General features: G+C 36.7%; 2 protein-coding genes and 2 non-coding genes across 4 annotated transcripts; 2 read left to right on the forward strand and 2 right to left on the reverse strand.

Moving 5' to 3' along the window:
- Positions 1 to 1,107: 1,107 nt before the first annotated feature.
- LOC140782390 (protein RETICULATA-RELATED 3, chloroplastic-like) lies at positions 1,108 to 2,596 on the reverse strand. The gene has a single exon (XM_073128921.1). It carries the CDS (start codon positions 2,302 to 2,304, stop codon positions 1,303 to 1,305), a length of 1,002 nt encoding a protein of 333 aa, XP_072985022.1. The 5' UTR covers positions 2,305 to 2,596; the 3' UTR covers positions 1,108 to 1,302.
- A 4,092-nt stretch (positions 2,597 to 6,688) lies between these two features.
- On the forward strand, positions 6,689 to 6,785 carry LOC140783109 (small nucleolar RNA Z101). Its single transcript, XR_012108062.1, has one exon. It is a non-coding gene; the product is annotated as a small nucleolar RNA Z101 (small nucleolar RNA).
- A 68-nt stretch (positions 6,786 to 6,853) lies between these two features.
- LOC140783110 (small nucleolar RNA Z102/R77) lies at positions 6,854 to 6,943 on the forward strand. The gene has a single exon (XR_012108063.1). It is a non-coding gene; the product is annotated as a small nucleolar RNA Z102/R77 (small nucleolar RNA).
- A 3,164-nt stretch (positions 6,944 to 10,107) lies between these two features.
- On the reverse strand, positions 10,108 to 12,376 carry LOC140781508 (large ribosomal subunit protein eL30-like). The gene is made up of 5 exons (XM_073127506.1): positions 12,233 to 12,376; positions 11,984 to 12,089; positions 11,036 to 11,137; positions 10,502 to 10,570; positions 10,108 to 10,419 (listed from the first exon to the last, which is right to left on the reverse strand). Exons 1-5 carry the CDS (start codon positions 12,251 to 12,253, stop codon positions 10,379 to 10,381), a joined length of 339 nt encoding a protein of 112 aa, XP_072983607.1. The 5' UTR covers positions 12,254 to 12,376; the 3' UTR covers positions 10,108 to 10,378.
- Between the last annotated feature and the right edge of the window lie 437 nt (positions 12,377 to 12,813).

A 12,813-nucleotide genomic window follows, 5' to 3' on the forward strand; every position in this document is an offset into this window, starting at 1 on the left:
CAAGAAATCAGATGGCATACCAACCATCTTGATGATGAATTGGAAGGTATTCAGATATACGAACAAGTCAGGAGACGAGAAAAGAAATGGGGTAAGTACAAATGGTAGTGTCAAGATGTGGAATTCTGGGAATCAGACACCCTATCAGCCAATTTTGGCGATGAATTTGAAGGTGTTCAGATCCACACATAAGTCAAGAGAGGGGAAAAAAACAAATGATTCAGATACCATTACAGACTTTAAACAAGAATAGATACCATGACAGAGACCTTCACCATGAGTGCTATTGAAACTTGTAAAATCTGCTGAAAAACTGAGTATCAGAATGAGTAAAGCAGCTCCATCCGTTCTCACCAGGGATTATGCAATTATTACCATATGTTCTTTTCTTCATCAGCAAATCAGGGCAATGAATCTACATGCATTCATCAGCCAATCGGGAAGGAAGAGGGGTAATCCGTAGGCATACTCATCTCACTATGAACTTATTCCCAGATGAAACTGCAAGCAGGATAAGTGCTCTATGCAAAAGGTCAGAAGAGATTGCTAAGGGAAAAAAGAGGACCTCAACCTTAAATAATTTGGTAGAATTAGCCAGTTAAATAAATCCATCTGAAAACGAGAGAGTACTTCTCTAGTAGGTGGGTCAAAAGTTACCGGAAGAGGCGCTTATGCATCAAGCACTGTTGCAGTACTGATTTCAAATGAATCCGAAGGAACAGAACTAACTGTCATTCCAATTATTGCTACAAGCTACTACTTCGGCTAAAAGCAAGGATGAAAGGGTCCAGATAGAGCCTCAAATCATTGGTACAACGAGAGCTTATTAAGGAGAGATTAGTAGGTAAAAATGGTGATAAGCACAATAAGCTAGTGATTGCGATTACACAGTATAGAGTAAAAAGGTACCACAACGTACCAAGCATAATTGCACAATCCCCAAGTACGCAAATCACAGCTAATAACATCCTTTCTCCAGTCCACAATGGGATTGCAAGGAAGCATGGTATTCAAGATATCTTTATCATAACTAATAGCACAACATTACCCAAATGCATCCATGGACTATTTGTAAATCAGATAGCTAGAGAAAGGAAGATGCAGTACTGACGAAAAGTGAATAAAATAACTCTCTGAGTGACCAGAATTGGCAACAAATTCATTTCACATCATAGCTTGGATTGGGCAAAAAAACAAATTCTTCTACCACTTATTCCTCTCACACTAAGCAATTCGGTTGCTATTCCACCATTTCATTCATATCAAAAGAAAATGTAACAAGACAAGCTAGAAACTGCTTACTTACTTGCATTCACTCCTCTGCAGTTCCTCATCCTCGCCTTCCGCCACCGCCACTATCTTCTCCTGCCCGGCCTTCTGCGACCCCGTGATCCTCGCAAGTGCCACAAACGACATTCCACCGAGCAAATTGTTCAAACACCTCAATACAACCACCGCCCCCTTGAATCCTGCCGGTGGCAATCCCCGGGCCATCACAAACTCAATTCCATTCAATGCTTGGTACCTGAAATTGCTGCTAATCCCCATATGCAATGCCCAAGTGAGCGCATTTAGTACCGTCGGCGGAGACTTATTCACAGTCTCGAACCCAGGGTCCATCTTCTTCCTCAAGGCGATCAAGCCATTGGAGATTGCGGTTCCCGCGAGCCCCGCAGCGAAGCCGACGGCGGCAAAGGTGGCGCCTTTGTAGGCGAAGGTGCCGAAACGGTTAAGAAGGGAGTAGGAACCGGTCTCGAACATGTGGGCGGCGGGGGAGGAGGAGAAGATTCCGGGTAGGGAGGAGGTGGCGGAGGTGGAGGTGGGGGCGAGTAGGTACATGAGGACGAAGTTGACGATGGAGCCAACGACGAGGGTGGAGAAGACGAAGTCGAGCTCGCCAAGGCCAAAGTTTGGGCGGGAGGCCATGTCGCCGAGGACGTTGGAGGTGACGCCGACGAGCTCCTCCATAAGCACCTTGAAGGGGAACTCGGGGTCCGCCGAAACCCTAGATCGCCACCCTTCGAGGAAGATCCCGAGGGGATCGGACGGCGGCGGGGGGTCCTCGCCGGAACCCCACCGTTCTCCTCCGCCTCCGCCGTCGGATCCAAAAGGGGGTTTGGTGATGCCGCCGTTACCGCCACCAGAGAGGGGATCGGGGGATGTTATAGTTTGGGAGAGGCTTGGGTTTGAGGATCTCGAGCGGAGAAGGGGGAAAGAGAGAGAGGTGGGAGCTAGCGTTCCGGCTAGAAGGCGGCATTTTACGGCAGGGTTTGGCGGCGGTACGTGGCGGAGCTGGGCGGCCATGGTGGTGGACGTCGCCGGAGAAGGAGGTGGAGAGCTGCTATTTTAAGGCAAAGGAATCTCGAACAGTCATTCAAAACAGCAAACAGATTGGTTGTAGCGAATAATACAGTGCCACGTCCAGCGTCATTTTCTTGAAGCCGGCGAGATTTGGTGGAGAAAACGACAGCATGGCTAATATGCCCACCAAACTCTTTTGACATGAAATACCAAAATTACCCCTCAGGATCATTACTCTGAATGCATCGTAGGTGGTAATTTAATAAAAAGTTTAATGGCATTGATGTGATCAGTTGGAGTAGGTCGGATAGTGGAACATCGAACCTATCGCGCTTTTGGATTCTACTATACTAGTTATGTTGTATTTATAAATAAATAAATATTAATTCTTCATCACAAATTACGTACACGTGGAATGTGCGCAAAATAGAAAATAATTTAGAATTATATTACTCGTTAAAAAGAAACCCCTGGGCTGGAGCTGTGGGAATTTGTTTTGTTTGAGTTCATGAATCAATTAAAAAAATTTATTTTTATTTTTATATCTAATTAAATTTATTTTTTAATAAATTAAAATTAAAAAATAAGATAAACTAATTAAGTTTGGAGCTTAACCTCAAACCAAATAATACCCCTGAGCTCTTATCTAGTTGAGCCAAGCTAAAATTTTAAGTTCAAAAGTTTGTTCAAAAGTTTAATCGAGTTTGAGCTTGGCTTGATGTTATAGTATTGTAGTAGACTGGGAGTATATATATATACTGAATAAATTATATTGTATAAGTTCACATTTATTATTAGAATTTTTATGTCGATTATTTATTTGTATCACTATACGTTCTGTATGCTAATTTTACCTTATATAATTTTTATATATATTTTAATTTATTTAACTTTTGAATTCTTTTTATTATCAATATCAATCATCAACCCATTAAGCTCATTAAGCCTAGATGGGCTGAGTCCCCGTCTAGCTGTTAAGCCGAGCTCAAGCTTTGTCAAGCTAAAAGATAAGTCAAGCAAGCTGAGCTATATATTTTCAACTTAATTCGATTTCGAGTCATATTTAAGCTAAGAAAATTTTACAATCAAGCTAAGTCGAGCCAGAGTCTCAACCTACTCAGTAACACGCCCTACTACTATATGTACATCTATGACTTGGGCTATCTTACCAAAATGTTATGATAAACTAATAACCATTATATATACATCTTTTTTACATATTATAATTTTGTTCCTTTTATTAGGTAACTTGCTTGCATTATATTTATATGAGCCACCACGATAAGCACTATTAGGCTAGGATTTTGTGGGATGAACCCCAACCAAGGTTAAGCATAGGTCGGTTAGGCTCAAGAAAATGGCATAGTTGGGGACTCATTAATTAATTTTTTCTACCAATTAAGGTTCTTATATATGAGAAGATGCTTAAAAAAATGAGGGCAAAATATTATAATTTCTCTAAGCATACTTCATAATTTATCGTATCTTTCGGCCCACCGCCATACCGAAAAAGAAAAGAAAAAAATAATTTTGTTTGGAAAAAAAAATGAACAACATAATTATCTAAATTATATAATGATTCCCTTTCTAGATTGGCTTATTTATCAAGAAAATAAGATTTTTTTTTGGTAAAAAATAAATAAAATGGCTTTAAAGTTGGGCTGCAGACTTCAAACCTTTGACTTCATGGGGGGTTTTTTAGAGGCTCCTAAGTATTTCTAGAAAATTCCCATAGCATTTTGTGGCTTTATTTTTGGAAGGAAGAAGAGAGTTCACTTCTCCTTTGAGGTCTAAGAAATAGCTTAGCAATTTCTAACAAATAATTAACAACTTAATTAGTAAGATATTAATTAAGTTTAATATATCAGCTTTGCAATTATTATTGACCATTTCCATGGCTATAACATTCTAAGCCATCTCACAAACAACTGGTGCTTAACTATTAACTTTGATTAACATAAACAGGTGGTGGCCATTAATGTTATAACCACCCAAATCTAAAGGTAGTCTTAAACTAGGGACTATCAAATACTTTATTTTCTCATATTTTATTCTTCTACTTATGTTATCTTAGCCATTAAGTCTCTTTAATTAGTACATTACACCAAGAAAAATTAAGAGTCACACAAATTTCACTAATCTCCATACTTTTTGAACACTTCTACCATAGGAAAACCAAAAAGGCTAATAACTTCTAGAACTCACAAAGGTTATATACCCATAATTTTCTCTCTTCTGCTTGAAATTTTACCTAACTATAAGCTAAGACAAGCAGACAACACTAACCCATGGAATTAAAAAAAAAAACAAAGAGAGGAGAATTTCTTGATTTAAAACTGAGTGCTTCAAACTAAACAATTGGCAACCACTTCTTCAAGCAATTAATTGTTCTCCACGCATATATATATATATATATATATACCATATTATTAATCCACCTGTGATATATCTCCATCTCTATCTCTCCTTTCTTCTATTCTTCAATATTTCATTTCACTAGCTCTCATGGCTACAATTGTTCTTCTCTTATCTGAGTTTCTCAGGCAGGAGAATACCAACTTAATCTCTTCTAGCTGTTCTTCCCCTTTACACCCTCCTGATGAAGTCAACTGTGCAAACTTTATTGAGAAAGAGAGTAAGAAGGAGGGGAAGAAGGCGAAGATACGATCAGAAAGCGAGGAGAGCGATTTGATCAATGGTTTGGAGGATGTGAAGATTTCAGTCAATTTAATTTGGCCTGAAATCATTTGAAATGATATGGCTGGGGCATTTTCTTCTCTTTTTCTCTTGCTTTCTTTTCTTCTTCTTCTTCTTCTTCTTCTTCTTTTGGGGTGTAAATAGTTGCCATTTGTCATGGGAATTGGATATTTGAGTAGCTAGTTTTGATTGTTTAAATTCATTTTGATCATGCTTGATATCAAGTGGTGGACTTCATTTTTTTCAATCAAGTCTACTATTGTGAATGTTTAGGGACATAACTGATTGTATAATGTAAATAAAATTCTTGTCAAATATTTTAGCATGGCTTTTCTCATTGATATCCAATTTGAGCACTTACTAATTAATTATTTTATTTATTTATTTTCCTTCTGAAAGAAAGCCATATGCCCATTTTGATTGTAAGATAATACCCAGACTTGAGAATCACTACTCATCATCTTTCTTGGATAATAAATGGCTGTATTATAAGCTCCATTTTGGTTCAATTTAGTTGGTCTTAATTTGTTTCTTGATTCCAAAGCTTCAACAATTAATGGGATGGATATTCCCAATTATCTCAGAAGAACAATACCAATATCTAGCCTGCATGATGGTTGAGGAATAGTTTATGGTGGATAACAACTTTGATAAGAAGCTTCCTTCTTTATGAATAATAGTTTTATACCTATTATAACTAACTGTATACTGCTACTAGTATTAATGTATTATTGTATTGCAATGATAATAATTAGTTAATCACTATATTGTTACCTCACTCTATATATAAGATTGCAAGTTTTATTTTAAAAAAAAGAGTTTTTTCTTCCTTTATGAAGAACTAATTTATTTAATTTCCAACTAATTGCAATGGAAACTGTAGAATTTTCTACACAAATAGTTGTAGCTGTTCAACTAATTGTGCTAAGAAGAAGAATAAGAAAATGGAGAAATCCTTAAATTAAAATTAAAATAGAAAATGAATTAGTCTCTTGTCTCCTGAATCCTGATTCTGTCGTATTTATTTGCTTGGATTCCAATTCATCATGGCTCTAATTAAATTACACTTTAAATAAAATTAAGATTGCTAAATTTTTATAAAATATTATGTTAAAAATCTTCTGCAGCAATTTATATTAATTCCAATGCCGGCCCAATTTATATTATTATTAATTATTATTTTTGTATTTATAATGTTTGTACTCTTTAGAATTTCATATACATACATACCTTTCAAAAATGATGTATATAGTAGAAAATAAGGGGTTTTAAGAGGTATTAATGTAAAATTCAAAATATTTCGAAGAATATAATAAATAATAAGATATTTTAGACCGAAAAAAAAAAAAAAAGATATATGGAAGGACTTTGGCTCGGCCCAATTAAATATCCATGTAGAGATCAACGGTGAATAGATAGACGATGAAAGTAGAATGGACGGCCTAGATCAATACACGATTTGGGAAACCCTACTAATAAGAGTTTGCTTGGAGCTCTCAAAAACCCTAACCCTAGAGCAACACTATTTACCTCTCTTGCGGCGCTACGGCTCTCTATATATGCACGAGAAGAAGTGCCTCCTTGGCTTCAGCTACCCCACTTCTCCTTCTTCTTTCCACTCGTTAGGTTCTCAGAGTCTCTTCTTTTTGTAATGATTTTGTGTTTTCGAATTGGGTTTTTTGTTCATTGATCATGGCAGATGATGAATCTCATACAATTAATGGGTAATTTGCGTCTGAGCATCAGTGATGTTACCTTTGTATCACCTTGGAGATCTGATGCCCTCTCTAATCCCTAATCTTATTTACTTCTTCCTGGGTTTTTAGTTTTGTTTTGTGTGATTTGATTTAAGAAAGAGTGAGATGATGATGGAATATTTAGTTTCCCTATTGGTTTGATGGCCGGTATGATGGCCCAAAATTGTATTAGCTCTATCTGATCACTCTCTTCTCGCAACAAAAAAAAAAGATCTGAATTTTGATGGCAATGTTGGAGAGATTTCGAATTTTAACAACTTTAAAGATTAGATTGTATTTTTATGACCTATATTAGCTATATATCTCTATAAACTAATGTCTATCTAGACAAATATACTCTTTTTTAATCCTAAGATTTGTTATTTAGTTTTGATCTTCTCCGAACTATCTACAGGTGGGAGTAATGTAGTTCCTTAATGTGAGATGAATCTAAGATGGAGATTACAAATCTTATTGACTATTAATTGGTTTATTGGATTAAACTCTGTTCAAAGTAGCTTAAAATGAAGCTAAATAGTATTTTCTCCCGAGGGAGAAAAAAAATCATGTCAAATATTCATTACCTTAAGTAAAATAATTTTGCTATAATTAATTACAAGATGAGATGAAGAGGAAAGTGAGACTGAAAGAGAGGATTAATTGCAACTAATCCACTTGTTATTTGCATTGGCAAATATGGACCAATATCTATGTCTAGTCAATGCTGATAATTTAATTTCTCAAAGAGAAAGGGAGTATATAGGTTTGTCAAAGATTCCAAAAGAGTGATCTTTATATCCAGATTATTCTTGGATAATCCATTTGTATATATAAATATGCATTGAAATATTGTTGGTAGTGATAGTAGATCATCATATCCAGAAGCCAATACTTTGCAGAATAAAGAAATGCTGCAAATCATTATATGAGAAAAGTGTCATATCACAATTATTTTTGAAAGATAAGAATTGGCTTTTATTCTTTTAGGATGTGGATTCTAGTAATATTTGCCAAGAAATTCATGTTTCTTATTGTGTCCATACCTGAGAATCTCTTGCCATTGCCATTATCTGCTGCAATACAGTAAATGACTACTCCATAGCTTCAAGGAGTTCCAGATTCACAAAATATAATTGGAATTTAATTTGGAGACCATATGGAAAAAGGACTCCAGGACAATGTACTTTTGATGCTCTTCCTGCTTAAATTTCTGATAGGTGCTCACTGGAAAGCAAGAAAGTGCAACTAAAAGCTAAACTAGGCCAACCAAACTAAATCTAGAGTTTCATGTGATTCCAATATTATCTTTGTAGCCATTAGTATAATAATCTTTGATATCAGTAGCATAATCACATGATCCTATAAAACTAATCTAAAGCTACTGTGGGTGTCAGAGATTATGAATAGTCAAATAAAGATCACATGATCATTCAAGCCTATATCAAGAAGAATGAAGACAACTGAAGTATTTCATCCCTCATTCAAGTCTAGTTTTTATATATGATGTTGGTGGATATTAATATGCATTTAATTTAAATTTTTTTTTTTGACAAGTATGTGATCTTAATTAGATATTATTTCATGTGCCTCAAAATGGAATCACATGCATAGAGGTAGGGGGGATTTTAGTACTTTTTACTGCTGCACTCCTGATCCTTGAGTCATCTAGCAGTAGCTCAATGCACATGACAATTTTTGATGATGCATGACATAAGAGAGAAGGTTAAACTATTAATCAATCTTGGGTGTTTGTGGTCACCTTTACAACTGTTGTCTAGTTTATCTCTTTCTGAACCTCTGATCTATATTGACACAAGGAATGGTAGTTTCTTTTCTACCTACCTATATATTGGCTTATCTATTCAATTTAACCATCTTATTTCTTCTTTCCACCCCCAAACAACTATGAAGACCTTCTTCAGAGCTCTGGCTATCTTCTCTGCTTTGCTGTTTCTTCACTTCCTTCTTTGTTTTCCATCTCAATTAACATTTGAAAGGAATCCTCTTGGTGGAAGTATTCAAGCCAGACGATCACTGGCTTCAAATTCTGCTACTCTTGGGAGTATCCATGCAGCAGCTAGGAAGCCAGAGAAGGGGGTCCATGCAAGCTTAAGGAAGCTGCCTCCAAGTAGATCAAATCCAACTCAAAATTAATACAAATTTATAAGGGAGAACTAGCTCTGTTTTTTTTTTTTTTTTTTCCTTCCCCCTCTTTCTGGGAGTAGGTCTCTAGTCTTCTCAGTTGTAGATCTAATTTCTTCTAGTGTTCTTTGTGGTAGATGGTAGCTTCAGATGAAAGAGTTGGAAATTGTAGTGTCGGTGCACGAGAAATTATTTCTTTAGTCAAATGTACATTAAATTGTTTCATTTTCATGAGTTCAATCTATTAAGTAGCCTTTAGCATGCCAATATTTATCGCTTTTATTGTTTCAGTTTATCTTTATACATATAATGCACAGTAGGACTGCTTATTAGAGAGAGCAGAAGCCATTTATTGGTCAGAGAGAGGAACCCCCTTACTCTGATCATCATATCATCCTAATTATTCATTCAAGAATAGGTAACATACAATTGCTTCAACGATAGAAAAGTATCAAACATGTTCCCAAGATATTTGGATAGAAAGGGCCAGAAAAATATCAAGCCTGTCAGTATAGGGGCATGATCCCTCGTATTGAAGACTTCCTCTGCTCTAGAAATATTGCCAGTGACAAACACAATTAGCCAAAAGTGTCTGCATGGCTGTGGGTTGAGCAGAGTTTAAGAAAGGAGGAAGGAGGGAGCAGGGAAGAGCTAGCTGGGATGGTCGCCGGTCTGAGGGTGGTGGCGCAAGCGGAGACGGCGGCAGCGAAGGGAGGGGCGGTTTGGGATTTAAACAATGGAAGGGAGTGAGAGATGAAGGAGCCTTACTCTTGGGGAGGAGGGTGCCGCCGGTGCAGTGGGCGCCCGTCGGCATGGGTATGGGTAGGGTAGCAGTGAGGGTGATGGTTGGTTGGGTGAGGCGGGCGTCCAAGCTAGAGGGAGAGAATTGAGGAGAGGATGGCTGAGAAGATGGTGAGTTAGGAGTATTTTAGTCATTTTTGTGCATATAGTTAAGTTGGACAAAATTTTAATGATTGTACTTTAAACATAACTATTAAGACTGATTTAAGACTTTATATTAATAAAAAAGATAAAAATAATTTTGGATATAAATTTAGAGAAGAAAAATGTTTTTGACCCTTTGTTTTATTTTAAGATGCTTTAAACACAAACCTGTCCATGCAAGACGTACAATTTCAGAGTCAACTAAACAATATCCGTGTTCTGACCAACATTTGCTAAATAGTAGTGAAGACTACCATTCAACTTAGAATATGATGCGATCCAGAAAGAAACATGAAATCTACCAAACTTATCATCAAGAACTGTAGCACATATTCTGAAGCAGGTAAAATAATTCCATGCCAGACGAAGTATCTAATGTCAAATAAAATCTCCAACCCAAGATTTAAACTGACGTGCTCTCTGATACACCTCTCATACTGCAACTAAGCCAAAATTCGCATTGCTAACAGCAAAGAAATAGCTGACAAACTAATATGCTGACACCAACCGTAGTCGGATAATAATGACGGAGATATTCAATAACCAGGAACCAATCCTTACTGCTCGCTAGGCATGCTCTTGATTATATCTGAATCACCTGCAACAAAGAAAAAGATGCTTGAGCAATTGAATCCACATGAAACATTACATAAAATAGGGGTGGAGGTATCAAACATTACCAGGGTCAATGATACTAAGGCAGCAGACTCTGTAATATTTGCCACAGGCTGTCCCAAGGTCAACATTATCTGCCAAGATAGAGTATGAGAGTTGCTCCATAACATTAGCAAAATAAACTAGACTGTGTTTGCCACCGATTTCATGTCCTTAAAAGTGGAAATACTGAAAATATCAATGCCTCTGCTCCTAATAGCATCTAAAAAACCCATATCTACAAGATATTCTTCATTGCAAGCAAATGTGAGAATGAATCAAAGTTACAAAAGGAAACTTCAAAATCGGATTGTAGTCTTGGAAGTTGAAATCCAGCAGCAACTCAAAAGGACAAAAAGAACATTAACAAATGAAATAGGAACTCAAAAAGCGGGAACACGTCAACCCCAACAGAACCACAAAAACACAAACCAAGGAAAAAAGTACTTAACATCTAATATCTCAAATTACCAATCAAAATGAGCAAAAGAATGCATCATACTAACAAAAAATAAAATTACAATGGTGGGGAAACAGTGGAAGAGGATAAGGGAACTTACTCCCATTGAAGTGATGAACTCCAACTTTTGCCAACATGGCATAATATTCAATTTCTGATTTCCGAAGAGGAGGACAGTTGTTTGCAATAATGATCAACTTACCTAGAGAAACAAATGTTACAAAACGATGAGATGCCAGTCATTATATGGGAATAAAACTAATAATTCAACAAACTAATAGGCCAAGTAAAAGCAAGATATAATACCAAGAGAAAGTCTCGCATTAGAGGAAGTACTGTGATTTAATGGTAGAACTTTCTCAGGAGAAAAACATTCTTTGCAGATAGAAGTCATCAATGTGAAGAATAATAAGCATATTATTTCAAGAGGGTGTGCCTAAGTGTAAAAATGATAGGTATAAATATAAAAATAAAATACAATTACCATAACCATCATGAAACAATTAATTTGCATAATAAAGTTTAACTAGAGCAAATATTGCAAGGCCATTCCACATATACATTTAGTTATTTGTTACAAATTAGAATCAACCATACCAAGAAGCACGGAAGCTTCCGTATCCTAGGAATGCTGTATGAGGTACCACATTAGATAATTCCCACTAAGTATTCAATTCTCCCTTTTAGCAAATGATTTCGAGAATAATTATGTGAAGACTTCCTGCTATGCAACTCTAAAGAAGACAACTATCCTGCATTTACTTTCAGGTTTGAAAGGTCCAATCGACAATACATATCATTTAATTAGACATGATACGTGAATTTGATGAAGGGCCTGATTATGATGTAATTTTACTTGTATGCCTTACTTCTATCCTAAAAAGTACTGCTCTCACTACTTAAAAAAAAAGAGGATTGAATCAAATTAAACACTTAAAAGTACTCGTAATATGAATAGAGGGAATAGAAAAATAGAGAACTATCTGCGAATCACAAGCGAATGCAAGGTGATCAATGATCAAAGAAGCGTAGAGCTCTTCTCTTTTACCTTTCGAGCCTCTAAGAGATCTGAGGACGGTTTTGTACCCCAGAGTATACTTGCCGCTCTTCATCACGAGAGCGAGCCTGTTGTTAATATTCTCCTGGGACTTCTTCTGCATTGAAACAAAACGGGAAAGATCAAAATACCAATACAACAGCCAAAATATGTCCCCAAGTAAATGTCAGGAATAAAATCTAGGGTTTTACGATCTGACGTAGAACTAAATGTCTGAACGAAAGAGAACGAGAAGGCTACCGTCTTCTTGGCCACCACCATGGTTGCTCCTTTGTGGAGAATGGGGCTTGCGCGAGAGGAAGAAGAAAAACCCTAGGATCCTCGGTGGTGGCGGCAAAGGAGAAGCTAGGGTTTCTTGCTGTAGATTATATAGAAGTCGTGATTGTGCTTCAATTACGAAATTGCCCCCGTGTAAATGATCATGGCAAAATGGATCCGCCAACCTGCCAAAGAATCCGACCCAACCAACCAATTCATCGCGTTCGGATGCCAGACATCAATATCCAATAAGCTAATAAATCGGATTCGAGTGTAGGTGGTGGATCAGGTACGGTTCTCGTATCCGAAGTTTGATATCCACTAAATCTTAATCCAGTTCAGGTTTTATTCAAGTATATCTTAGTTTTGGATTACGCTCGACTTCTCAAGTGCGCCAAGTTACTGTAATAGCAGTAAGACAGTCAACATGAGATAAGCTTCTTGCAGTAACAAACTCTTGCCTTCAAGGAAGGGCAAATTGAATGTTACACAGCATTTGCAGACAATGACTAATAATAAACCAATAGATTTATCCATGCAGTTATGCATGTATCTATCTATAC

Source organism: Typha latifolia, chromosome 2 (genome assembly GCF_019914945.1).
Source record: "Typha latifolia isolate L0001 chromosome 2, TyphaL0001v2, whole genome shotgun sequence".
Lineage (NCBI taxonomy): Eukaryota > Viridiplantae > Streptophyta > Magnoliopsida > Poales > Typhaceae > Typha > Typha latifolia.

Bases quoted from the DNA above. Each gene is read 5' to 3' on its own strand.
- LOC140782390 (XM_073128921.1), bottom strand. From the start codon at position 2,304: ATGGCCGCCCAGCTCCGCCACGTACCGCCGCCAAACCCTGCCGTAAAA.
- LOC140781508 (XM_073127506.1), bottom strand. From the start codon at position 12,253: ATGGTGGTGGCCAAGAAGACG. The intron at 12,090-12,232 runs GTAGCCTTCTCG...GTTTCAATGCAG, and splicing joins TGGTGGTGGCCAAGAAGACG to AAGAAGTCCCAGGAGAATAT. The intron at 10,420-10,501 runs GTAATGTTTGAT...TCTTTGTTGCAG, and splicing joins CCTTAGTATCATTGACCCTG to GTGATTCAGATATAATCAAG.